Below are 27,496 nucleotides of genomic sequence, written 5' to 3'. Positions count from 1 at the left end.
GCCCAACACACCGTCCACACCAACCACGGGATCGCACCGCTCTTGCCGGCGCCCTCAGCACGGCGCGCGCGGCACGCCGGGACTCGGGGTTCCGGGACGCGTGACCCGCGCTCTCCGGAAGTGGCGTCACAGCGTGCGCGTGGCGCGGAGCCGCTTCCGCAAACAGAGTCGCGGATGGCTGGACGGTGAGTGTGTGGTTGCAACGCTGGGTTTCGTACTCTTTGTGTGTAGCCGCGCCCGCCCCGGTGGAAGAGGCCCTCAGACCGCTGGCAGTGCCGGGTCCGTGGGCGCTGACGCCCCTCCGCGCAGAGCCGGCCCGGGTTCGGGAGGCCCTAGAGCGGCTTTAGGCCTGCCGGGCTGCCGGAGCCGGAGCGGCCGGCGGCCTGGCCTGCGTAGTGGACTGGAACCTGAGCCGGGCGGCGCCGGAGCAGCTCAGTGAGTCCTCGGGCTCGAGGAGACCCGGCCCGCCGGCGGGTTGGGCGTGGAGCTCACCTGCTTGAGCTCGAGTCCCGGGGCCGGCGGTTCCCGTGAAACCTCGGGTGTGACTGCCGCGCAGGTCACCGAGATGCAGGTGTGGTCGTTCATGCGCATCTCTGTATCTGTCGACTCTGTACCGGAGTTCTTCCTCGAGGGTTCCGAAGGACAGCCCTCTTGGGTCTGGACCTTACTCTTTGTTCACCTTAGACGCTCGGCCTCAGTCTTATCCATCTTTGGGTTCGTTTGGAAATCCGTGTTTATTCTGACCGAATTGTCTTTAGACCATCTCATCTGTGGAAATGTTACAGATAAATATAAATAAAATTAACTTTTATTCCCAATAGAGAATTTAGATATTACATTTACAGCTGAAATTATTTATAGCTAAGGATAAGTTACATTAAAACCAGTTTCTATTTCCCTATTAAGAAATAAATGGTAGGGAGGAGAGGATAGGGACTTGATAATTTGGTGGATAGTTTTACTAGATAATCATTTTAAGCAGTATTCATAAAATTACATTTCTGGGTAATTTTTTTCTCTCTGCGTCATTTCTTCCTGTTTTGGCACGTCTTGGTATTTTGTTACCTCAAACCTTGGGTAGTGAAAGTTAATATCCCTTGAAACCCTTCCCGGTTTAGAGTGACTTGTTTTTACCCATTCCATTAAGCGACTTTATTTCTTATTCTGTTTCTTTACAGGGAACACCCCCCGCTTCATAATTTTCAGGTTCTGAATTTGCTGAATCTCACTGATTTTTGGACTTTTGCTTTTTCTTTTACATTTGGTTTGAATAATACAGCCTAACATTTTAGTAGTATATCAGCTGTATACTTCTTGAAGACTAATTCACATAGTGTCTTATTGAGCTTCTCTGTAGTAGGCTTTCACTCAACTTGTTGAATGACTTAATAAATTCCTGTCCAATAAATAGCTCACTTATTTTTCTCCCCCTCCCATTTCACACATAGGCTTAAGAACATTTGAAAGAGACTAATGGTCATTAAGTTGCAGGCTGGGTCTTGAAACTTCTTGTCCACCCAATTCTACTTTCTTCACTTTCTACCTAATTCTGACACCCATTACGAAGTAAGGATTTTAGAAGTCAACTGTAGGTTCCCAGACTTCTCCTGTTCTTGGTTTTCAGTGTCCCTAGGCCAAAAGAAATACCTAGTAGTTTCCCTTACTAAATAGTTTAGTCCAAACAATTTAATAAGCGTGTCCTAACAACTTTGTATTTAAAAATAATGCACGGATTGAAAAAAAATTGTGTTTAATTCTTAGCTAACCACGAATGCATACTAGTGGAATATGTACATCTGTTGAGTACTGGATATCTTCTCAAGCCTTGAGATCGGATTTGACATCAACTTCATTTCCTGTTTTACACTGATTTTCTGTGGTACCACCAGTCTCAGCTTCACAAGCTTCTGGTGTCATTTAAAGAAATGTAGTGCAATCTACTCAGTTAAAACTATGCTCTATTTGAAGGTGTATCTGTGATATTTTCCATATGTCAGATGTCACTACCGTTGCCTTAAATTTTGAAATATTCTCCTGTGCCCATATCAGTTTGTTATAGAGTCCAGCGCACATTTGGGGAACCAAGGCTGTAGGGTAAGGATCAGGATAGAAATGGAACCGACTTCATTTACCACGACTTCGTCAGTTTTAATGCCAATGGTGACTTTTATGGACAAGATTGTAGAAGTGTTCCGGGATTATAATTAGTACTTCCACATTAGCATTTTCAGAAATTCATATGCGATATATATCAATATTGTTTTCAATATTCTTTAATGAGGTTTTTTAAACTCTTAGTTGATCGCTGAAATTAAATGACTAGTTTCTGGTTTAAATTGTTTTTAAAGTCTTAGCATTACATTTACAAGTAATATGAAATTTTTGCCATTCCAGTGTTAGTTCATGAAGTTTTACCATATATTTAAGTAATCAAAAATGGAAAATTCTGCAAAAGCAGAGGAATGTGAAAAGATCTCTCATGAAGAGGCAAAAACATCAATAGATTCAGAAACAGAGTCTTCATTCATTGTTAATGAAAACACAACCTCTCCTGGGACTGGGTTTCCTGAAAAGGCTCCTACTTGTGGGCAAGTAGACACTCCAAAAAAGAGAAAAATGGAGTTTGAAGATGATCTTGTAAAGGAAAGTTCTAGTTGTGGGGAAGACACTCCATCCAAGAAAAGAAAACTTGATGCTGAAATTGCCCCAGAGGAAAAAGGTTCTGGTGATGATGAAGGCATTTCAAGGAAAAGAAGAATGGAAACTGATGGTTTTCCAGAAGATGAACCTACTGGAGATGGCACTCAGAAAAGGAGAAAAATAGAACTTGAAGATGTTCCTGAAAAGCAAAAGGTATTTTGAGTGTATTTTCTTTTATTCATAATGGAATATGTCAGATTGAAATCTGGAGCAGTTGTGAAATAATACCTTTTTTTTTTACATAATTTTAATAACTTAAGAATGTTCTTTTTTTAATTTAATTTTTATTTTATATTGGAGTATAGTTGATTTACAATGTTGTGTTAGTTTCAGGTATACAGCAAAATGATTCAGTTATACATACACATATATCCATTCTTTTTCAGATTCTTTTCCCATATAGGTTATTACAGAATATTGAGTAGAGTTCCCTGTGCTGTACAGTAGGTCCTTGTTGACTGTCTATTTTATATATAGTAGTGTGTATATGTTAATCCCAAACTCCTAATTTATCCCTCCTTCCCACCTTACCCCTTCAGTAACGATAAATTTGTTTTCCAAGTCTGTGAGTCTATTTCTGTGTTGTAAATAAGTTCATTTGTATCATTTTTTAGATTCCACATATAAGTGATATCATGATATTTGTCTTTCTCTGACTGACTTCACTTAGTATGATAATCTCTAGGTCCATCTATGTTGCTGCAAGTGGCATTATTTCATTTTTTTTTATGGCTGAGTAATTTTCCACTGTATATGTGTACCACATCTTCTTTATCCATTCCTCTGTCATGGACATTTAGGTTGCTTCCATGTCTTGGCTATTGTAAATAGTGCTGCAGTGAACATTAGGGTGCATGTATCTTTTCGAATTCTGGTTTTCTTTGGATACATGCCCAGCAGTGGGATTGCTGGATCATATGGTAGTTCTATCTTTAGTTTTTTAAGGAACCTCCATAGTGGTTGTACGGTTTGTACCAGTTTACATTCCCACCAACAGTGTATGAGGATTCCCTTTTCTCCACACCTTCTCCAGCATTTATTGTTTGTAGAGTTCTTGATGATGGCCATTCCGACCTGTGTAAGGTGATACCTCATTGTAGTTTTGATTTGCATTTCTCTGATAATTAGTGATGTTGAGCATCTTTTCATGTGCTTTTTGACCATCTGTAGGAATGTTCTATTTTTAATAGACATCGTCTTAAGATAAAGTAGGGTTTTAACTCTTGTAATTTAGTTATTTTCTATGTGGGTACAACTTCTGCTAATGAGATAATTTTTATCTTATTTCGGAAATCTTATTTAACTAGAAACTTGAAAGGTAGTTTTATAGTTTACTTTTTCTTAGTACTTTCAAAAACACAACAGTGTAAGGTCCAGATCATTTAATTAGGTGTTCCTAATTAATTTTAAATTTTGTTTCCCTTTTAACTAGGTGTTCGTTTTTTTCCCTTTTTAATTAGGTGTTCATCTCTTTTTTTTCTTTTAATTAGGTGTTCATCCTCTTTTTTTTCCTTCGTAATTAGGTGTTCATCTCTTTTATGTCTGAAGTATTTGAGATTATCACTTACAATGATAAATATCAAGATGACACCCAGCTTTACATTCTTTTCTTAATGTAATTCCTTAAACTATGGTGTTTCCACTTCTTATTAGGGTAGTTACATACAATTTTAGCTAAGCCTGGTATTTAGCAAGAATATTATAAAGCAAGGGATAGCAAGTCATTTTCGTCTGGAAATACTATATTGTGGTGGGATCTGAGTTGGAATCTGGATTACTCAATGAATGAGTAAAATTCTGCCATCACTCCTCAGGAAGAAAGTAGCAGATAAGCCACATGTTTGTCATTGGTGGAATGCAAATCTTTGTAACAGAGAGGAGCTTGTATCATAAATGTAGTTTTTAAACTTTTACTAGCAGTGGAACCCTTTTTTCAAGTGAAAATCGTAAACCTTTTACCTATTTTACATGTCAGATGAAACACTTTGGTTGAGCAGGGGAGTGGGGGGATCTGAAGCCCTTTACTTTCCTGGCATTTTTGCAGAATGCTTAGGGTCTTAGATAGAGAGCACAAATTGAAACTTGAATTAGATTAATAGCAAATAATAGAAATCACTGACACTGAACATAGCCTGTTGAGTTCCCATCTCTTTGTGTATATTATCTCACTTAATGCCCACAACAATTTTATAGTAATATAATAAATGTATTATTTCTATTTTATATTCTTGTAGGAACTTCATCCACTGACTGACATTTACTGAATTGAATAAATCAGAACTCTGGAAGAGTACTGGTTTTATTAATACATTAACACCAAAATTCTATAGATGAAAATCAAGATGAAAATTTTTTAAATCAGGAGATGTTTTTAAAAATAGGGAACAGGGGAAAATCTTCCATGTGATTATAATTAGGATTTCTGTGGTTATGCCATTGCTTAATGAAGTTTACCAATTTCAGTAGTATTTTATCCGTATATAGGTCAGATGCTCTTTTAGACTAATTTTTTTCATGTTCAGCTTCTTAATTTTATTCAATTCTTTTATTTTCAGAACTTGGAAGAAGGACACAGCTCAGCAGTGGCTGCTCACTACAATGAACTCCAGGAAGTTGGTTTGGAGAAGCGTAGCCAAAGTAGAATTTTTTACCTAAGAAACTTTAATAATTGGATGAAAAGTGTCCTCATTGGTATGCTTGTTTTTTGATTTATAGTTTTGAATTTTTAATTTCAGCTTATGTCTCATTTTTACTCCCCAAATGGTTAATCATACACAAAGCTACTAGGTCTTTAGTTACTATTCATTTAATCATCAAAGCTTGGCTTTATAAGACTGGAGCCAAAACTGAAACTAAGCCTTTTAGGTAAATCTTTTTCATATTTACTTATGATTGACTACATAAGATAGCAATGAGTGTTTAATTAATATTAAGTTGATGAGTTAATCAGGCTTTCAGAAGGCAACGTGCTTTTACATTTAGAATCAAGCTAACCTAGTGCTATTAAATAATTTGGAGCAATGATACATTGTTGAATTAAACATTTGGGTTCCATTAGGTCAAGAAAATGGGCAGTGCCATGATCTTTTATCTCTAGGCCTTTAATGAGTTGTTAAAGGTCATCATGTGTATTGATTGTCCATTGAACTTGTTTTTTCTTCTGGGGAGAAATAAAGTTTACTCTGAGGATTGATGAAGACATTCAGCTTTTTAGAAGCATTTTATCTATGGAAACTCACCTTTGATATTAAAATGGAAGTCAGTGGAGGAAATATGATTCAGAATATATCTATTGCTTTGTGTATCAAGTACATTAAATAGTCACTTACCTGAGATTAGAGAATTTTTAAAAGCCAGTAGATTTTGGAGTTTTTCACAAAAAGGTTTTTTTTTAATTTTGGTTTCTGTTTTTGTTTTCTAAAAAGCCAACCTCAGAAAAAGTGAGAATGCTTTCATATTTACACTGAAAAGAATAAAGTGCTAATTATGGCTACTTTCTACTAGTTTTAACAATAATTTAGTAATTTTAAAAGATAAATTATCCGTTCTGAGAAGTGTCAGGAGTGGGAACTAGACTCATTATTTCGAACACATTTTAATATTTTTCTTTGTTTTATTATAAAAATAAGACTTATTTGACTCTGCTACTTGTCAGCCAGGGTAAATGAATAAACGAACTTCTTTTTATTTATTTATTTTTTTTTAGGTTACTTATGGCATTTTTACTCTATACTCGTAATCTTTGGTTGCTGTTCCTAATTTCTTTTCAGTTTTTCTCTTCCTTTCCTCATCATCCTCAGTAATGCAGATAAGTTATCATTGAGTATTTTTCCTAATGTGTTGTTTATTCATGTATTTATTCATTGAATAAATATTTTTAAGTTCAGCACTATTTTTCACATTGTTAGTTGTATTATTTTTATAAACAGGGAAATGGGTAGTTTTTAAAAACACGTATGTCAGACTTGGCAAAAATTTATCTCTTAGCATATTTATGGTATTATATCTTCTTCAGCTGTTCCAGCAACTCTCTCAATGGGTGCTTTGCTATCTGCACCTGTCTTTCTGGTCCTGCTGTAATCAGTGTGGTCTGTGCCAAATTCCCTTGCTGCCTTTTTTCTTTTTCTTCTCAACACCCATTTTTTGTCATTCATTTTCGCTTCCTTGTTGCTGCTTATAGCTAGTGATAGTTGAGTACAATGCTTGAATGTGATAAAGATATCTTTGAATAATGTTTCATGAAGATTTCCCCTCTCATTAATCTTATGTGGAAATAGAGATTTTATAATTCTTATTTTCACTCTTTCCGTATTATATTTTATGCTGGTTTTTTTTTAAGATTCATAGCAGAAAGTTGAATATGGAACACTTGTACTTCTGTGACAGTGAAAGGCAGAAGTACTTATACAGAATATTCTAGCAGTCAAAATAGTACACATAAGAAATAGAAAACATTAAACTCAGAATGATAGACAGGAAGAGTAGATCTAGGATTCAGTATTTTATCCAATTTTAGAATTGCTGAATATTTCATTGTCTAAGAATATTAATATGCCTGTAACTTATGTTTGAACCATTTGGCTATTGATGTAAGGGACATGCTAATGTTATTCGTTGGATCTTAATGTGATTTGGTAGATTGGGATAAAAGACTCCATTTTTATTTCAGAGTTTTTAAGAATTCTGATGATAGTAAAATTAAGAGGTATGTATAGTTTTTTGACTAGTTTAGAGGTAAGCTTGACATCTTTTATCAAAACCAAGGTCTCTTGTGATCCCATAATTATTACGTGTATAGTAAGCTAAACACTTAGCTTTGGAAAGAGAACTGCAAAAAATTATGAATAATTTTTTTCTTATGAGCAAGTGTTCGGTATTCTTGTATTAATTAGAATTTAAAATGTTTGCTATTGACCCACCAAGGTCATGTGGCTTCTTTGTACTATTAAACTTCTTTTTAATAAAATGAGAGAGAAAAAATAAAATGTTTGCTATTTAATGTTGAATCAAATTCTGAAAATAACCTTCAAAAACCTGTCTTAGCTTCTAAAATACCAGACACATACTCTTTCATCTTTAATGCTGAAGGATCAAGTTAATTAACTCTTAGTCAAATTTTGAAATATTTTCTAGAAGTTATGAATTAATTACATAAATGAATGTGTTTATATTACACTAAGTCCCCTACACAAGAACGAGTTTTGTTCTGAGAGCACATACATAAGTCCAATTTGTTTGTAAGGCCGACAGAGTTAGCCTGGGTACTCAACTAACACAATTGCTTTATAGTACTATACTGTAATAGGTTATCATAACTTCTCACACATATAATACATAAAAAACAAACATAAAATATTTTTAAACTTACAGTACAGTTCCTTGAAAAGTACAGTAGTACATTACAACAACCTGTGCTTCTTAGCAGGACCAGCTACATCACCACTGCTTTTACAATAGCTTCTGGACCTTCGGGGCTTGAAATAATACTGTACTACTGTACTCTGTACAGTACTGTACCGTAAAATACACAAAAGCACAATCACTTGTAGAGCATGCATGTGACAATGTATGCCAGACACGAACTAACTTACGTGATTGGACATAACGAACACACATTCACATCTTTGAAAGTTCTCTAATTTGAATGTAGGGGACTTACTGTACGTGTCAGGCAGAAGTTAGTAGGTTATTAGGGGTAACAGTTTATGCTTTAGTAAAAATGGAGAAGAGATCATTTATTATGACTTAATTTTCTCTTTTAGGAGAATTTTTAGAAAAGGTGCGACTGAAAAAAAAACGTGATATCACTGTTTTGGACCTGGGATGTGGTAAAGGTGGAGATTTGCTCAAGTGGAAAAAGGGAAGAATTGACAAGCTAGTTTGTACTGGTAAGACAGATAATGGCATGGGAAAGAATAATTTGTGGTCTGTCAGGTAAATGTAAATAAGAAAGATCTCATTATGGACATAATACCAAAATACCTTACCACAAGATGTCTGGGGGCTAGGCATGAGATGGGTGTTTTCTAAAATGAGTAATGAGACTTTACTGATGGTGTTAAAAACAAGGATGATTGGAGTCATGTCGGACTCCATGTTTGAAACACAAGCTTGGAAAGGCTTTCACTGGTCAAAGATAGGATAGTTTCTTCATTAAAAAAGAGAGTGATTACAAGGGACTTCCCTGGTGGCACAGTGGTTAAGAATCCGCCTGCCAATGCAGGGGACACGGGTTCGAGCCCTGGTCTGGTAAGATCCCACATGCTGCGGACCAACTAAAACTAAGCCCGTGCGCCACAACTACTGAACCCCGTGTGCCTAGAGCCCGTGCTCCGCAACAAGAGAAGCCACCTCATTGACAATCCTGTGCACTGCAACAAAGAGTAGCCCCCACTCACCACAACTAGAGAAAGCCCGCGCACAGCAACAAAGATCCAACGCAGCCAAGACTAATTAATTAATTAATTAATTATTTTAAAAAGACAGTGATTACAGTGGATTGAAACATGAAATAAAGGGGAAAAATCTCGTTCACACTTGGAGGGAGCAAGGAAACTTACTCATTCTGAAATTCATAAACTAAGGGAGGAGGTGGCGAGTACTTATCTTCTCTAACCCTGTATAAACCATATTTCAACGTAACCAAATGGTTGAAAAGAAAAATACCTCTTTATTGAAAAATCATGGTGAATAAATTTTTCCACGCTTGGTAAAATAATAGATCTAAGCTATTAGGTGAAAAGTTGATAGGAACTTAACTGGATGAATCAAGTGCCTGAATCTGCTGGTCAGTCTTAACCCTGAAGAGGGACAAGATGATGTCATGTTCCTTGCTGTGGGAAGTACCCAGCACCACCTGTGGAGTAGTATTGCCTAAATCGGCACTTGTCAAAGTTTTTGGTTTTATGACCACAGTACATTCTTAAAAATGATTGAGGACCCCAGAAAGCTTTTGCATATGTGGTTATATCTGCTGATTATAGAAATTAAAACCGAGAATTTAAAAAATATTTATTATAGATAAAATGTAGTGAGAAGACTGGCATTTTAAAAGTACTTTTGCAAATTCCTTTAGAGTCTGGAATAATAGAAGACAACTGGATTCTCACACCTGTTTCTGCATCAATATGTTTTGATGTGTTATTTTATTTGATGAGTAGTTGTGAAATGGAGTATTTTAATAGCCTTTTCAGATAATTGAGGATATTCATCTTTGATACTACATCAAAATTCGGCAAGTGGTAGTTCCTTTAAAGGTTAGTTACAGCGTGGAATCTGAAACCATATTGGTGAACTTTTTGTGTTCTGTTATATTTAAATCCATTGGTCTATCTTGCACTTCGCCCTGCAAGATTTTGTAATATTTGGAAAATAATGTTCACTAAAGTTATGCAAATCTTCTAAATGTTGACATCAGGAAATCACATTTGTTTAATATCACCATCGGTCAGAAAAGTCTTAAGTATTGGGAAGGTGCCCAGCCGGTGGTGGTAGATAAAAGTTTGTCAGAGTTGGAACTTTCACTTGAAAGCTCAAATTTATCATTGGTAACAAATACAGTCCGTAGTTTTCATGAAATGACAGGCTCATTTTTTTCACTATGAAGAAAAGGTCTGCCAAATTACAAAGTCTGAATAACCAGTTTGTCTGTCAGTGGTTCTTTAAGTGAAACAATTTTGTGTGAAAAAAGTGGGCAGTACAGCTTACAGCACAGTCACACCAGTCCTGTTCAGGCAGACTTTGTTATGTAGCAGAAATGTTTTGAAGATTTCATAAAATTAATTTTTACTGCTTATCAAGGACATTCTTAAATGAAATTGGATTTTTTCCCCCTTTTTTCTTTCTGTGCTGGCTTATAGCAGTGAAGAATATATCAAGTATTACCAGTACCATTGGTGCCCCTACCTTGTATTCATGACAAAGTACCCACCGTTGCTTTTGTACCTGCAGTGCAAATCTCAACACTGGGAAAAGGCAAATAACATTTTATTAAGAAACTATAAAGAGCTGGGCGTATAGTGTTAGGTTTTATAATCCAAATTGGAATTTAAACTTTCTGCTTTTAACTTTGAATAAGCATTTAAAAATCATGGTAGAACTTTTCTGTTGTCAGTACCTATTGAAAAAGTGGTTAATTCCTTTTGAAAAATAAGAGGGCATTTCCATTGGAACAAAAGACTTTCTTCTCTTTTGTTTTGAAGGAAATAGAACCTTTTTGCTTTTCTAAGGCTAGATTCCCTGCCAAAGTTTAAAAGCTGAGATGAAGTCTAGATTTGTGCCATTTTTGCATTTCCGTTTTACCTCTGTGGGCCTTTGTTGACATTACTAATACCCTTCCCCCTTCCAGATATTGCTGATGTTTCTGTCAAACAGTGTCAGCAACGGTACGAGGACATGAAAAATCGTTGTCGTGATAATGAATATATTTTCAGTGCAGAATTTATAACTGCTGATTGTTCAAAGGTATGTAGTTTTTTTTATTTGTCTGTTTTTGTATTTTAGTATGAGTAAATGGTTTGCTTTAAAAATCAGCTCATTTTTTTAAAATTTGCTTTGAAACATTAAAAATCTTTAGGACATGGATTTTGAGTTTCAACTAGAAATTCCATTAATGATAAATTTCCTTAAATGACCCAGTGAATACTTCTGGGAATTTTTAGCTTTTAATACTTTTACTTTGGAAATCATTTGTTGCTTCTCTGTTTGGACACGATTTATTTTCTAGTATTTTGAAATAGATCTGCACTTCATTTTGTTTACCTTGTAATTTGTTTGGGTGGTTTCCCAGCATATCACAGTCTGGTGACACCTGTTTCCGAATCTCTTTAACAGCTGAAGTTCAAGACCATAGAGGCACTCGAAATGCTGGAAGTCCCCCCCTTGAACATTTCTTTTCTGACTCCTTAGCTCATTGAACTATTATAGATACCTGTAACCCTACACATTTTGTTTGCAGTTGTGAAAGTGGAAGGAAAAGGGCTAGAAAGTTGGAAACCTTTAAAAACACTACTGCGTTTTAAAAAGATGTCCCAGGGAGTTCCCTGGTGGTCCAGTGGTTAGGACTCAGTACTTTCACTGCCGTAGCCTGGATTCAGTCCCTGGTTGGGGAACTAAAGATCCTGCAAGCTGCATGGCGCAGCCTAAAAAGTAAAAAATGTCCCAAAGACCAGCTTTGTGTTTTTTTTTAAACCCAAGTTACTGTTCAACATCATTTTACTTTAGTTTTCAAGTAAAGCCAGTTAAAGGTTCAACTCCTTTAAATGTCATGTTTGATATATTTTTTAGCATTATTTCAGAATCTCTAGTTTTTAAAATTACTGTGAAAATGGGAATCAAATTCTATTGAATCAGAAAGAAAGAACGTTTTTATTATGATCTTTATGATATGTAATGAGAAAGAGTAGGTTGGTGAGAGGTCATGTCTACTTTTAAGGATCCTAATTCTAGAAATTAATTCACTAAATTTTTATGTCCCAGCCAACTTCAAAGTCTTGACCCATTTTAATTTGTTTCAGGAACTTTTGATTGATAAGTTTCGTGACCCAGAAATGTGCTTTGACATCTGCAGTTGTCAGTTTGTCTGCCATTACTCATTCGAGTCCTATGAGCAGGCTGACGTCATGCTCAGAAATGCATGTGAGAGACTGAGCCCTGGAGGCTATTTTATTGGTACCACTCCCAATAGCTTTGAATTGATGTAAGTACTTTTATATGTTGTGGTTTATAAAATACTCAAAATTAAGCTTATTTTAGAGTAGCAAGTGTTTATTAGGAATAAAGTTTACAGAACATGCCGTGTTGATCTTATAAGGGCTGAGCACTTTGATAATGTATTTGAGTAGATACTCAAATTTTAAGTTAAAAAGTTAGATTTGCAGATGAACCTTTAAAACATCTTTCTGTGTAAGTTGGAGATTGATGTTACTTCCAGCCAAAAAGCCAGAGGTGGTATTGCTAGACAAACTCCAGATCAGATGTGAGGCATTGGGACTTAACCAGCTGTCATGATAGTGAAACCTACTTCCAGCATAATTTTATTAGTGAGATTGTTAATGATCTTTTAGTGTATAGCTTCTTAAAAGTAGCTCAAATCCAATTAAAAGCTAATCTTTATAAAATTGCATCATGTGTGTGTCCCCCTCCCATATTTAATCTGATCAAAATAAATTTGACCTAATAACAAATTTAATCTTTTTGTTTTGCTTTGGGGATAACTTTTATAGAAGACGCCTTGAAGCTTCAGAAACAGAATCATTTGGAAATGAAATATATACTGTGAAATTTCAGAAGAAAGGAGCTTATCCTTTATTTGGCTGCAAATATGACTTCAACTTGGAAGGTGTTGTGGATGTCCCTGAATTCTTGGTCTATTTTCCATTGCTAAATGAGTAAGAATGTCATTAATCTGTTAACTATTCTCTTTTTGCGTAAGAGAGAAAGAAAAGGAAAAAAAATCAGTATTTATGTTTGTTTCTTATTTTAAGTGGGATCCTAAGAAGTATAGCCTTATTTAAAAAAAAAAAAAAGAATAACTTCAAATCCAGGGTTGGTGGCATAGGTCTCTTGCAGCCTTACTCATTTAGTTTCTTTTATTCCTGGAATTATTTCATCCTGTAGGCAAGAAAGGGAGCCTGTTGCCTGCAAGTTGTGGAAGAAAATAACTGACACTATAAATAGCAAAAGACTTGTTTTTAAGTAACTGCTGGCACTTTGGTAACATAAAATGAGTCTTCCCAAAGTAGAGATCCTCCTTTTGACAGGGATAGGTATTAAAAGTTGTTTTATATTTCGCTATAGCTTATGAAATTGCCTCTGTCTCACGGGCAATGGCAATAATAAATTGATTATTCAGGAATGAATAATCAGGAATTCCTGATTCAGGAATGTATTCACTCATGCACCTGAATTCCTAGGAGTCCTGGCAAACCACAGGCACAGGGAAAGCTGGGGTTTCAGGTAAGGCCCCAAGGCCTTTTCTTGGTCTTGGGGGGTCTCCCTGATAGGGAACGTGGAAGAGTCCAGTTAAATGCAGGCCATGTCACAGCTGACCAAACTGCATTTCCTTCTTTTTAAAACAAAGCCTTTATTAACTGAGGAAGAGGAAGAGCTTTATTTTTTTACTTATATTTGGCTGGTGATTATTTGAATTGTGTCTCAGGCAGCTTGTAAAATTATGGGTGTAGGATTTTCAGGAGTTCTACAATATATAAAAATTATATACAATAATATGAGAAAATGAAGTAGCATGTGACTAAACATGGAAAATACTATGCACAATTTATAAATATGAACTATAAAATTAAAAAATTTATATCACATATTCCTTATAATTAGCAAACTTTGGGGAAATGTTATGCTCTTCAACTTTATGAAAGAAAAATATTAAACATTTTTAGTATGTTGTTTTATATGTTTGGTATGTTAGCTTGGTGTTTGGGGTTGACAAAGGTGGTGATTTAAGTATACGCCAAAATATAAAGAATAAAATGAAAGTTTTTTTTTAAAAATGCTAGGCATACACTAGCAATTTTTTCTGCTTATATTGCCTAATGATTATAAACATATAAAGTATCACTTTAATATTTTAAATTTTTTAAAATTATTTATTAAGACAGGTATTCATTCAGGGAGACAATCAGAAAATGCATAGGGATTTTGAGATACCCTTCTGCCATTTCGTTAATTAGCTTTTACATGGCAAACCTATTCAGATTGGTCAAAGTGAGTCTCAGTTCTTTGTAATTATGGTATTTCTTAGGGTTAAAGCTTGGTTTCATTTGTAAAGGCTCATTTTGGATATTTATGATAGAAAATGAACTACCTGGAATAGAAGAGGCTTTTATATTTACTCATGTTGTCTTTCCAAGGAGGGCTAATGCTAATTACAGGGACTCCTGCCTTCCGTATGCCTCTTACATGCAAATCCAAGTGGCCCGCAAATGTTTCCTTCACTCTGTCCCCTCATCTGTCACCTCACAAGCCCCCTTTCAGACTTTTTCCCTTTCTTCCTCTCCTCCTTTTGTGCTACCTGAAATCATCCTCAGGTTCCCTTTTGTTGTCTACAGCTACATAGTAATCAACTTCAGCAAATGCACTCGGAAAAAATAACACACACAAAGCATAACAGGGAGACCTAATGTCATTGAGGATTTAAGGAAGCCACCTTGGAAAAAGTGATGTTTAAGTCAACATCTAAAGGCTGTCTAGTTGGCCAGTTGGAGAGTGGAAGGGAGAGTGTTCCAGGCGTAAGGGACGATATGTGTGAAGGCCCCGAAGTGGGATGGACAGAGCTTGGCTAGTTCAAGGAGCTGAAGGAAAGCCATTGTGACTGGGCCTTAAGGAATCAGGGCCCAGCTGGCTCAAGATGAGGCAGCACTCCTGTATAAATGAGTGCCTTAGAGGCCATGTTAAAGGCTTTTGAATTGTGCCCTAAGTGTGCTGGAGAGCCAGTGAAGGGTGTGAAGGAGGGATGTGACCTGTGCACTGCTAAAAGCATAATCTGGCTGCAGTTGGAAAATTGGTTGAGGAAGGGTAAGAATAGCAGCGAAACGAGCGAAGTGGTACAGCTGTGTGGTGATGGTGTTGGAGCAGGATGGTGGCGAGTGACGGGGTCAGAAGTGGGCCTGTTTGAAGTATGTTGTATAGGTAAACAGAGAGGACATGGTGGTGTGCTGAACACTGGGCATAGAGAGGGGGAGGCGTGGATCGTTAGATAGATTTACTGAAATAGCAAAGACTGGCAGAAGAACAGGCTAGTGGGATTCAGCCCTGGAGGTGGAGAGTTAGAGCACACCTGTGACAGTCCTGGTGGAGATTTCTAGGGAGCAGTGCAGTGACAGAGGCCAGGACTGAGCTACCGTAGCTGTTGGCAAGCTGTATACGTCAGGGAGTGACAGTGAGCAAGGTTCTGGGCCACACTTTTCAGAACCATGACATTTGGAAGTTGGGAAAAGAAACCTGTAAAGCAAACTGTGAAGAACCAGTTCAAGATGTAGGATAAAAATTAATAGTGTGTCTTGCCAGGGAATCCAGTAGATGAAAGAGACTATTTTAAGAAGGAAGTTGGCCACTATTTTCAATGCCACTGTGAGGGATCGAGTCAAATGAAATGGAGTTGGTAGAAAAGTGTTCCTTACAGCCTGTGGTCCCCATCTCACAGCCTTTCATTTCATTTCCTGGCCTGTTATGTTACTGGAGTTCCCTGTGACCCAGTGAGATTTAACTGCACATTTCCTTCAGGTCAGTGGTGTGTTGCCCTTCACTCATTTTCCATGGTCCTCTTGTGAATTTGTAAAGGTTTTTAGTTAAGCCCAGAAGATGTTACTGTTGCGTGTGGAATTACAAATATTTTGGAAGCCTTTTCATTAAATAATCTTTTTTGGACAGAATGGCGAAGAAGTACAATATGAAACTAGTCTACAAAAAAACATTTCTGGAATTCTATGAGGAAAAGATTAAGAACAATGAAAATAAAATGCTGTTAAAACGAATGCAGGCCCTGGAGGTGAGTATTTAGAAAAGGTGTAAAAATTCCAGGTGATAATAAACTTGTTTGGCTGTCTCTGAGATTTCTTTCAAGGCCATGTACACACTCAGTATTTATATAAGCTACACAGCTTATTGGTGCCAACTCTAGACTCTTCAACACCTAGGACAGAACTTTAACATAAGAGTTCTCAACCTCAGGACTGTTGGCATTTGGGGCTGCTCTGTGCCCTGTAGGATGTTCAGCAGCACCCTGGCCTCTCCCCACTATGGAAGTCCAAAAAACTAAATACTTTTTAAACAGCAAACACATAGCTAAATTTCTAATGTCTGATCTTACTGTAGGATACTTATAAAGGGGAAAAAGAAGATAGCAAAGTAAACATTCCTGGATCAGTTTCTTAAAAATTCTTCAGGAAGATGTACATCTAAAGTGATTCCTTGCTAGCTAGTTTGTTGTAACAGGGCAAAGAAAGGAATTAAAAGAGTATATAACCTTTACAGAGCAGATGGTTGCTACATGAGTGTGTAATTCATTGTTTTTATTTACATGCATTACAAAGCACTTTGTAGTATAAAGAGTTTTTCAAATGGATTAAAAATAGTGCTCAAAGTAATTTGAATAAACATTTGTCCAGCATACCTTTTAGAACAGCATTGTTTTGAGGCCCTTCTTCAGATTTTATGTAAATATGGAGATGACCTGTATTGGAGGCTGGATATTTTCCTTCTCTTCTGGAACTCCCAACGTTCTGTTAACTGAGCATTTCGTTTGTATTATTTCCAGTTGCTGTTCATACTTCCATGGCTGCTAAGTCACCATAATGTTCAAATGAATGTTTAGCCCTTCTGATAACTTCCTTCAGCTTAGAGTCGTAACAGAAAAAGCCTTTGACCAGGAGTCAGGGAGGTAAAGGTGTTTGCAGCCAGTGGTCCTTGGTGGCGATTCAGGATGCTATTCAGTCCCTGTGTAGACTCTCTGTGATTGTAGATACTCTGATCATGCTCAGTGTTGACCATGGCAGCTGCTTTGTTCAGAGAGGATTCCCTTCACTCCTTTTTTTTTCATATTTCAAAAGTATGTGTAGTTTGTATTCCTGAAGTAATACTTAAAGATTACTGTCTTAATTATTTTATTTCAGTGATTGTGTGTTTAATTCTGAATTGTAAATTTCAGTGTAATGTCTCAACTAGGAATTTCACTTGCTTCCCTAGTCATATCCTGCAAATGAGAATTCCAAACTTGCATCTGAGAAGGCGGATGACTATGAACATGCAGCAAAGTACATGAAGAACAGTCAAGTGAGGTTGCCATTGGTAAGTTTTTATTTTTTAACATGCTTTATAGAAAAATGGAAACTTAGGAAATTATTTCACTGGTTTATAATACTTGAGTTCACTGAGTTACAAATCAGATATACAGTAGTCTGCTTCCCCTAAGTTGTGATAACTTTTTATAACTGTAGAATATAGAATAAAATGTACTTTAACAAACTGAGAATGGAGGAAATAAGGATGGGAGAAAAGTTATAGGCTTGGCTTGAGAGTTTTCTTGCTATACCATTGAATCTTTACCTGGACACTACTGACTCGTGGTGTTCCATAGATAAAATTCAGGGGTTTATGAACTTAGATGGGGAAAAATTACATCTTCATTTTCTCTGACTTCTATGTGGAAGTTCACATTTTCCTTAATTATGAATGCTACATAATTATCACTTCTTCAAAATTATATTAGTCACTAAACTTGCCACTGTATATCTTGTTACTCAGTGCCTTTGCAAAGTAGCAAGTACATCACTAAATACAATTTATTTCCTTTGTATGATACATACTTTATTTTGTGATTTTTTGTAAAATCTTATTCCCTCCTGCAGTATTATTTGATGTTTCAAGATAGGCCTCTTTTTTTTTTTTTTCCATTTTCCAAGTTACAAATGTAAGCTAGATAATTTTTCCAGTTACACACGAATACCCTCTTTATGCAGATTCACCCTTTGGTTGAGAATCAGTGGTTTAGAGAATTGGCAGGAGCGCAAAAGTGGTGAGAAGATGGCATTAAAGGTTAATCTCATTGATTTATTTTATATTCAGATCACAATAATATTAACAGTAAATTGCATGTGTATTTATAATGAAGTTAGGGTTTTGGAGACCTCTCCATTATTGAAAAATAAGTATATATGTACTTATTCAATATGTATATTCAATCTGAAATTTTCTTTTTTTTAAATTTTAGGGAACCTTAAGTAAATCAGAATGGGAAGCTACAAGTGAGTATATCATCAGTGTAGATTTACTGACATTTTCAAAAATTGCTTCAAAGTGATTGTTAAAATCTGAAAACTTTAGAATTTTTCTGACATGTATTAATTTGTGTGAGGGGGTGATTATATTATACACAAAATTCCTATAAATGTCTAATTCCCCATCTTGCACGGCTATTTAGTGCCAAGAGAAAATATATGCAGGATGTTCCTTAATGTAAACTTTGATGAGCATTCTTAAACATTTTCATTGTCTACTTGTTACCGTGAAGCCATCTGTATTTGATGTCTTTACATTTCTGCTGGAAATTTTGGCTTATGGAGCAGTTCCGTGTATTTTATTTGATTCTGGCCTCTCTGGCATTGACAGTGAGGTCATAATAAATACTAGAACATTTAGTGAAGCAGCATTGAGCAGGATGTTTTAGAGGGTGTGTGGTTGGGAACAGCCATGATGTAGAGACATTCTGAAGTGAGGCACCTGTCTTTGGAGGAGAGGTCAGAGGCCTGGCCAGTCTGTGAAGTCCCAGAGCCTCCCTGCCAGGATGGTGATACCCTTATATGGTTGCCCTGATGACTTAAAAGGTAGTTCCCACTCTTTGGTTAAAATATTTGTTGATTATGTTGAAGGAAAAATCAAAGGTAATCAGAGATAACCCATTTGATAAACATTTTGAATATTAACTTACATAAAGATCTATGAAAGGGCTTTGGAGGATAAAAAAATAAATGTTACCTCTCTGCTTTCCAGAAGTGTACTATCCAGTAGAAGAAACAGACATAAATAAGTGACTCCTGGGCCCACTGTTTTACGTGCTGAAGTTCCTGTAATGGGGAAAACAGATGAAGGAGAGCTTAATAAAAACTAGTGAAATCTGGAAAATAATAATAGTTCGTATTACTGAGTGTTTAGCTTGGGCCCAGTCTCTGTTCAAAACTTTTCCTGTGTTATGCCTCGTTTAATCCTCACAGCTTTGTCAGTAGACTACTATTAATTCTGTCTTCTTTTCACAGATAGGAAAGCAGGCAAATAGCTTGGCTGAGGTCAGAGAGCTAGCCCAGGTGCTCCACACTCGCAGCCATGGCCTCATGGACACCCACGGAAAGGAAAATTCTTAGAACTTGCTGAATTGGAGAGAGAGGAAAAGGGAAGAAGGCACACTTTGAGCCAGTTTCAGAATATTGGTGACCTCGGTAGAAATGGGATTGGAAGATATTAGAGACGTAATCTCTGACAAACATAGAAATATGTGCAGAAACCGACACATTTCTTTGGTTTCCCTGGAGTGGAGATATGCCAACTACCTTAGATGTCCCACCAATCCCAAAGTGCCGTGTAACAGAACGACCTAGGTCAAAGGTCGTGATGGTGGTGCTGGCTGCAGATGAGCACTGTATTTTTATATTAAACATGGACTTTAGCAGTAATATACAAGTGAAGAATTAGATTCCCCCAGACAGTTGAAGAAGAGGTGGGTTAGAGAGGAGAAAAGCAATAGGAAAGGAACAATGGCCAAAGGGCAGCCAGGGTCAGTGTGTCAGGGTCCATGTGCCCTGTGATGAATTACATTTTTCTAACCTGGAGGGCTTTGTGGGCTGGTGCCACAGTCTAAGAAGCTATATTTTAGACTCCTACTGGTCTAATCATTTAGCTCGTATTACCAGAGCCTGCTGCTCCCCTAGAAGATGCTTTAAATGTGGAAGAAAAGAGAATTGTTGCTGATCTGCTTTTAGAAGTGGTTTAAGTTTCTTTTGTTTAAATCCCAGTTGAAATGCTGGCACAGAAGGTGTTTTATATAATTAGTGAGACTTCCAGAATTTTTGAGTAAGAAAGGAGAGAAAGTTATTCATTGCTGATCTGAAATTAAGCACTGGTTTTATATGACCCTAGATCCAGGTAGGTCAGGACTGCCAGGTTATCTGCAGTGGGTATAGATGTGTTTGGGGTGGGTTTGGCAGCGTTTGCTGCAGAAAGAGCACTTGGAGTGCACCGCAAGCTCAGCAATGCCGGCCTATCCTGAGCCTCACGACTTGCCAGTGAGTGCTTTAGGCTGCTCTGCTTCCTTCCCCTCAAGAAGAATCCACAGTGTTGATGATCACCCTGCCTATTTTCTCCCCATCTGTCTATTCTGCTGCCAGCCATATTTATTTCTCCTAAAAGACTCAGGAGCTAGAGAATGAGTAAAGAATAGCACGACCAGAACGATGCTAGGGGAGACTGCCATGGTGCTCCTGTGCAGGCTGGGTTGGAGAGGCTGAGGAGTCGAGGATTGGGAGGCCCTTATGTGGTCTGCTGTCCTTCATCCGTCCCCTGTTCTACAGTTGACCCAAGGGGCGAGGCCTCCGCATCACGTGGCTTCTTATCTCGACTTGCTGGGTGAATGTTCTAGTGAACACCCTGAACATTTTTGTGATGTTTTGAGGATTTGTCTTCTCAGTCGTTTTCATAATCATAAAATCTATCAGTATCTTAAAAGAAGATATAATAAGTTTGAACTTCAGTGTGGTTCAGAATGGGGAACCATAGACGCATTTAGATGTCTTTGAGTGAACACATCAAAGCCGGAAACCTTATTTAAGGGAGAGTGCTGTTGGGGCTGGGACTGTCGATTATCATGTGGCTTTTGGCTCACTTTCCTTACCAGGCCCTACGACACAACCACTGGATAATTGGATGAATTTTAACATGCACGTTATATGTGTTCCTTACCATTTTTATTAGGGTTTTTCCCCCCCCGAGTAGCAAACTTAGATTACCCCTGCACTCATAGTAGTGCAGTTATTCCAGGTAAAAAGAATTAAATCATAAGGTTTTCCAGTTTTCATTTTCTTTGCTTTTATACTTTTTTTTTTTCCTCAAACGGTCAGTAGAGATTTTTAGAGCTGTTAAATTGGTTTTCTCCAGGGCTGTGATGTCACTATTACAGTAAGTGGATATTTGTGTTCAAGTAAGCAGATATCCCATATCTGCCTAAGTATGACTCAAAATTATTGAAGAACTCCTAGAAATAATGGAACTTTTCCTTTTCAAAAGCTGCTTGAGAATTTTCACCAAATTATGAACAAGACCAAGATTGTTGCCCTGAGGATGTGAGAAACCAAGCTCTAACTTTTATTTGTTTTCTTTTCAGGTATTTACTTGGTTTTTGCATTTGAGAAGCAGCAGTGAGCACATCACATATGCAGTAGCACCAGAACAGCTGTGTTCTTTCTTGTACAGATTTGAATGGTCCATCTTCCATAGATCTGACATCCTTGTTTAATTTAATTATTCTCAACGTGCAGGATGCTGCTGGAAACTACAGTGTATAAATTCAACATTTGCTGTCTGTGACAGATGAACTTTGTGTGTGTATATAAGAGTGAGTCGGGACCTTTGTCTTTAAAAATCTATTTTTAAGTAATGTTCTAAGAATTCCATTTGCCTCCACTCTCTTAGCTCATAAAAATTATAAAATGACTTGTTAAAGCCTCTGAGTTCTTTCGCCAGTGCTCTGCTTTGTCCAGTGTTTATTTACAGTATTAAATTTATTGCAGTTGTAGAATTGGTGAGAGAGTGTACTGATTCGGAGGTGTGTGTACTTATTTCCTTAGTTTTGTTAGTGTTTTTCAAGATTAAATTAATTGCGTTCTGTACAATTGAATGTAAGTGTTCAATATAGTTAAAATTATAAGTTTAAAACTAAATTTTAGATGGTCATAAAAGTTAATTACCTAGAATTTTAACCAGTTATTAAATTTCATTTTAAATAATAACTACTTCATTTGCTAATATGATGCAGTTTTAGAACTAGATAGAACATTTCAAATTCCAGCATAAAATTCTTTTGGATTTGGGGAGCTTTCTCTTAAGAGTTTCTTAGAATAGCAATTAATGTTTCTAATTATCAAGGATGTAATTCATATCTTTACTGAACCAAAATGCCGTAGGTGCTTTTCTCAACATTTGGTGAACCTCTCCCATGTGAACCTGTTTGCACATTTTCTTCAGCTTTATATATGGAACTGCAGTTGGGGTGGCAGGGTGGGGAGCGGGCGGCAGCGTGGTGGTAAAGGAAGCTGACTGAGAGACTTTGTAGGAATTCACCCTGATGATGGGTCTGGGTTACGGGTGCTGCATGCTGTAGATCCGTTACCCCCTTTGGCCCAGAAACAACCAGTACCTGCTCCTCTGTCACCACGTTGTACTTGGCACAGTGGGTCTGGCGTCTTGTCCCCATTCACAATTTGCATGTGCCATTTCAGAACCCTTAAGAGTTATCAGCCCTGGCTTCTTGTGTGACTCTTCGGAAACTGACACCAGTGTGAATTGTTTTTCTTAATTTATCACCGTTTAGAAAACTTGCCTTTTTTATATGTAGTGAAAAATTTAAAGAGCAAAGCAGAGCAATTTATACATGCTCCTTTAAAAATCACTTATTTCATGCATGGTTTTTAAAGACATTTCTTTCTGTAATTATCCAGAGAACTTGTTAAAAAACTGTAGTCTCTTAATTTGTTTATGTGTGTTGATTGTTCACGGTGTTAGAGTAGCAGACCTTCTAGCAGGACAACACAGGTTACCTAACTTCTATTCCTTCCACAATCTGTCCATCTCCAGACTGTTACCAGTTTACAGAAATGGTCATTTGCCTTAGTGGTGGTTCACCGTAAGTCATTGGGGAAAATAAATAGTAGCAGTTCTGCCTGGTGGCTGCCATTTGCCAGCTACAGTTTGGTGCTGGTGCTGGGGAGGTAGGGGTGGTGAGCTCTTGGTGTTACGTACCCAGGTTCATTTCAGTTCTGGGGGAGGTGCCAGAAAGTATTGTGATAGTTTGGGTAGAGTATGAAAAACTTCTCTGTTATTTACTACCACTGTCCTCATGTAATGGTCTTAGTTTATTCTAAGAAAGTCATAAGGCATATTTTTAACCTCCTTCTGCTCTGTCCTACTCCATGGGTAATTTGGGAGAGAGAAGAATCCCCAAAGGGTGGAGTAATTTGTGATGGCAAAACCAAGAGGAAAGGAAGGTGGGGTCCCCAGGCCTTTAGTGGATAGAAAGGTGCACAGAGAGCTGGAGTGGGCTCTCGGCCTGAGCGGGCTAGCATGTGTGGAGGGGTGTGTGGAGCCTCGCCAGAGGGTGCGGCATCCCAGCCGTTGCCCTTCGAGCTTTGGTGGCCTTGTTGCCTTCTCTGCTCTTCCTCCCTGACGTCTCCTGCTGCAGTTAGGTGTCTGGGCAGTGATTGAAGAAGAACTGCCATCACCAGGGTAAAAGCTTGTGGGACGATTCCACACACATCTGCAGTCTAAATATTTGGTGATTTTCTATCCAAGACTAGTGGAAACTGTTAGGAGTGGTAGGATGGCTTTTCATTGTCAAGCCAGTGATGTAAGCTGCTCTTGGAAGTGGCTCAAGGGCATTTTCAGACCTGCCATTCAGTTCGTCCTCTGAGGATGAAAGTAGAAGTGAGAATCAGCTACAGCATTTGTGGGAAGAAATCGTGAGGAATGGGCTGGGAACCTGGCTGGTTGTGGTGTAACTGAGAGCACACAAATGGAACTCTTTGGGCCTGGAATCCAATAAAGCAATGGCCCCATGTAGCCAGTGTTCAGGGAGAGAACCTGGCCGTTTCCCACTGCATTCTAAGGGGAGTGTCCTAACCTGCGGGTGGTGACTGTGCACTTGGGCCACCAAGCCTCCACTCCAGTGTGACTCCCCAGAGAAATTTGCCTTCAGAGAGAGAAGGATTGATTAGAGACTGTGACTTAAATTAACTAATGTTTGTGATGACTCTGAAAGGTAGATTATCAGTACAGGGTTTCCTAGCCTACCCCTCCCCAAACTTGGAAATTGAGGAAGTATGATTGCTGCCTGAATTCACGTTAATAGTATTTATAGGGCATCAGAGCAGAGGGGTGGGGTACAAGTGAGATGGGCTTGGAGGTGGGAGTGATGTGGATCAGCAGAGGAGAGACCACAGAAGCATTGTCAGCTGTCAGCTGTCCAGATCTGCAGTCCCTTTAGCTCTTCTGGGTATTTATTCAGCCTGTCTTAGTTTATTGCATTATGTTATTTTGGTAAGTCTTCAAATATCCTAATGAGGATTTGGCTTCTTGTGCAAACCTGCCTGTGGGGAAGTACTGCCAGTGTAAATATTCTAGCTACTGAACATGATTAATAGGAAGTGACTTTTTGTTGTCTACCTCAGGTTTTCAAAGTAGAGGCCAGACCCAGGGACCACGGCCCTGTAATAACAGTTGTACCATAATGCCCATGGCCGTTTGGTCAAACAGGAAGCATGGATGTATGATCTCACCACCTCCCTGGTCGATGTTACATCAAATGCTACACACCTGATAGGAAGTTTCTTCATTTCTCACCCTCTGACAACAGCATTTCTTTGAAGGCAGTCGATAACAGTGGCTGATGCATGCGTTTATTTAATGATAGACTTATTTAGTAGATATACGTGGGGCTGGGGGACAGCCAGCTCTTCTCCACCTCATGTCCTTCCCAGTTCCTCCTCCGTTCCCATTTAGCCCTGGAGCATGTGTGCCTGCTTCTCACTGCACTACCTAACAAATATAGGGCACACAGGAGTACTCTCCGGGGTTTGCCTGGCGAGACTTGGGTGAGCTCCAAAGCCCTCTGCTACCTAGACTTACCCTAGGCCGTGTGTTCTTGGGGACAGTGTACCCTGGGTAAAGCCATGTTGACAGCTAACATTTACTAAGTTCCTCCCTTATGTCAGTCACTTTTCTAAATGTATTATATGTGATCCTTACAACAACTGTATGAGGTAAGCACCATTATCCCTGTTTTAATGATGAGGAAATCGAGAGACAGAGAGGACACAAAGTTGCCCACGGCAAAGCCAAGATTTGAACACCCCATAACCTCCAGGTCGGGCCTGCACTGCAGTTGCACGTTACATGCCTCCAGGGCGTTAGGCCTAAAGGACTCCTTGCTCATCTGCTACCTGCAACTGGAAACATCAACTATTGGAGCTCCATCCTTTGGGTGCAAAACTGATACTTACTTAAATGTTCCCTGAGAGGAGCATTTACTCCTGAGTAAGGATTTGGGGCAGAGAGAGCAGGAGGGCCCTTGAATGTACTAGGGAGGAGGGTAAAAAGTGAATAATTCATAGGCAGGAAGGCAAAGGTTTAAACTGGGATTTCACATTTTGGTAGGCCTATTCCTTTAGCAGCCAGACCTAGAGCAAATCTAGTTTCTTTGTTAGGGGCTGACACCATTTGGGAGTGGCAGTTAGGAGTTGAGAGGATGGCCGAGAGGAATCATCTCTTCAGTCTGAGCTGATTATCCAGGCAGAGGCACATTATTTTGTTTTAACTTTTTATTGAAGAGTAACATATATATATATAAGTTGGTGTTTTTCGCAGACGGAAAACATGCATACGGTCAGCACCCATATCAAACAATACAGAAGCCCCTCCTGCTCCCTTCCAGTAGCTGCCTCCCAAGGGTAACCGCTATCTCAATTTCTAAGAGCATAGGTTACTTTTGTCTGTTTTTGGATGTTATATGAAAAGAATCAAACAGTATGTATTCTTTTGTACTGGCTTATTTGGTCTACAGTGTGTGAGATTTTTGTTGCATGTATTTGTACATGGTTCTTTTTCATGGCTGTATAGTATTCCACTGCGTGAATAAACCACGTTATTTATCCAATGGATGTTTGGTTCATTCCCAGTTTGGGAAATACTATTAATAGCACTGCTTCAAATATTCTAGTCCGTGAACTTTGGGGCACAGGTACTCCTCTCTGCCTAGGAGTAGAATTGCAGGGTCATAGTACAGACATCATGCTTAGCTTTATTGGACTCTACCCAACAGGTTTTCCAAGTTCCAGTTGTCCCACTTTTCACCAACACTCAGTAGTGTCACATAGTGGTATCTTATTGTGGCTTTAGTTTTCATTTTACTGATTCTTAATGACATTGAGCACTTTTCATATGCTTATTGGCCTTTGTCCTCTTGTGAAATATCTGTTCAAGTTTTGCCCATTTTTATATTGGGTAGACTATCTTTTTTGTAGTGACTTGTTGGTTTTTAAAATATGTTTATTCTGGATATGAATCCTTTGTTGAATGTATCATATTGTGAGGATATATTTGGTGAAAAGAAGCTCTTAATTTTAATATACAATTTACCAATGTTCTCCTTTATAGTTGGCATATTTTGTTTAAGAAGTCTTTGCATATTCCAACCAAGATCATGAAGATGTTCTTCTGTGTTTTCTTCTAAAATCTTTTTTGTTTTACCTTTCACTTTTAAATCAGAAATCTTACTGAATTTATTTTTGTTAATAGGATTTAAGGTAGAAGTTTTCTCTTACGGATTTCCAGTTGTCCCAGCATTATTTATTGAGAAAAACCATCCTTAGGATACCAGTTTTCCACCTTTGTCATGTAAAAGGTGATCATATATGTGTGAATTTGTTTCTGGACTCTATTCTGTTTCACTGATCAGTTTGTTTTTCCTTGTACCAGTACCACACCATTTTAATTGGATCTTTATAATGGATCTTATCAATAACAGAATACAAGGATAGCTTTAGCTTGCTAATTGAGTTAATTGAGCAAAGTGGAGAGTGGTACATGATGAATGCATAGAGATAGGTAGGAGTGGGAGAAATCTGTTATTCTAAAGTCAGTAGAAAGCCACAAGAGGATTATATGAATGAGGTCATTTATTCTATGTTTTTAAAAGATAACCCTGATCCAGCAAGGATACAGAAGACTTGGAACAACCCTATCAACCAACTTAAACTAAATGTCATCTATAGAACACTTCGCCCAACAACAGCAAAATGTACATTGTTCTTAGGTGTACATGAAATATTCTCCAGAATAGACCATAGAACTAATATCAATACAATTAAAAGGATTAAAACCATACAAAGTATTTTTACTACCACAGTAGAATTTAATTAGAAGTCAACAGCAGAAGAAAATTTGGGAAATCCACAAATATTTGGAAATTAAACCAAAAAAGATTTTAATAACCTGTAGGTCAAAGAAGAAACCACAAGGAAGATCG

At 37.8% G+C, this 27,496-nt stretch overlaps 2 protein-coding genes across 4 annotated transcripts in view; one reads left to right on the top strand and one right to left on the bottom strand.

The window, feature by feature from the left end:
* The window catches only part of MIMS1 (mitochondrial inner membrane structural 1), a 39,377-nt gene extending 38,790 nt beyond the window's left edge, over positions 1-587 (bottom strand). Inside the window, exon 1 of one of the 3 annotated variants that reach the window (XM_089894882.1) lies at positions 493-587. The gene's annotated coding sequence lies outside the window, so the exon portion shown is untranslated. Of the gene's footprint in view, positions 1-11; positions 102-492 lie in introns of those variants that run through there. The other 2 variants (XM_089894883.1, XM_089894878.1) reach the window with 2 other exon arrangements.
* RNMT (RNA guanine-7 methyltransferase) lies at positions 81-26,125 on the top strand. The gene is made up of 11 exons (XM_022551375.3): positions 81-185; positions 2,395-2,853; positions 5,256-5,391; positions 8,463-8,588; positions 11,048-11,163; positions 12,216-12,397; positions 12,924-13,088; positions 16,087-16,204; positions 17,401-17,502; positions 18,425-18,458; positions 21,584-26,125. Exons 2-11 carry the CDS (start codon positions 2,437-2,439, stop codon positions 21,619-21,621), a joined length of 1,434 nt encoding a protein of 477 aa, XP_022407083.1. The 5' UTR covers positions 81-185; positions 2,395-2,436; the 3' UTR covers positions 21,622-26,125.
* The last annotated feature ends 1,371 nt before the right edge of the window (positions 26,126-27,496 follow it).

The sequence above is a fragment of the Delphinapterus leucas genome, chromosome 14 (assembly GCF_059928025.1).
Source record: "Delphinapterus leucas isolate spDelLeu-1000000601 "Yukka" chromosome 14, BTC_Dleu_Yukka2, whole genome shotgun sequence".
Classification (NCBI taxonomy): Eukaryota; Metazoa; Chordata; class Mammalia; order Artiodactyla; family Monodontidae; genus Delphinapterus; species Delphinapterus leucas.
Note: the sequence above shows the minus strand (reverse complement) of the source record. Positions and strands in the feature narration are given on the sequence as shown.

Bases quoted from the DNA above. Each gene is read 5' to 3' on its own strand.
- RNMT (XM_022551375.3), top strand. From the start codon at position 2,437: ATGGAAAATTCTGCAAAAGCAGAGGAATGTGAAAAGATCTCTCATGAA. The intron at 5,392-8,462 runs GTATGCTTGTTT...TTTCTCTTTTAG, and splicing joins GATGAAAAGTGTCCTCATTG to GAGAATTTTTAGAAAAGGTG. The intron at 8,589-11,047 runs GTAAGACAGATA...TCCCCCTTCCAG, and splicing joins TGACAAGCTAGTTTGTACTG to ATATTGCTGATGTTTCTGTC.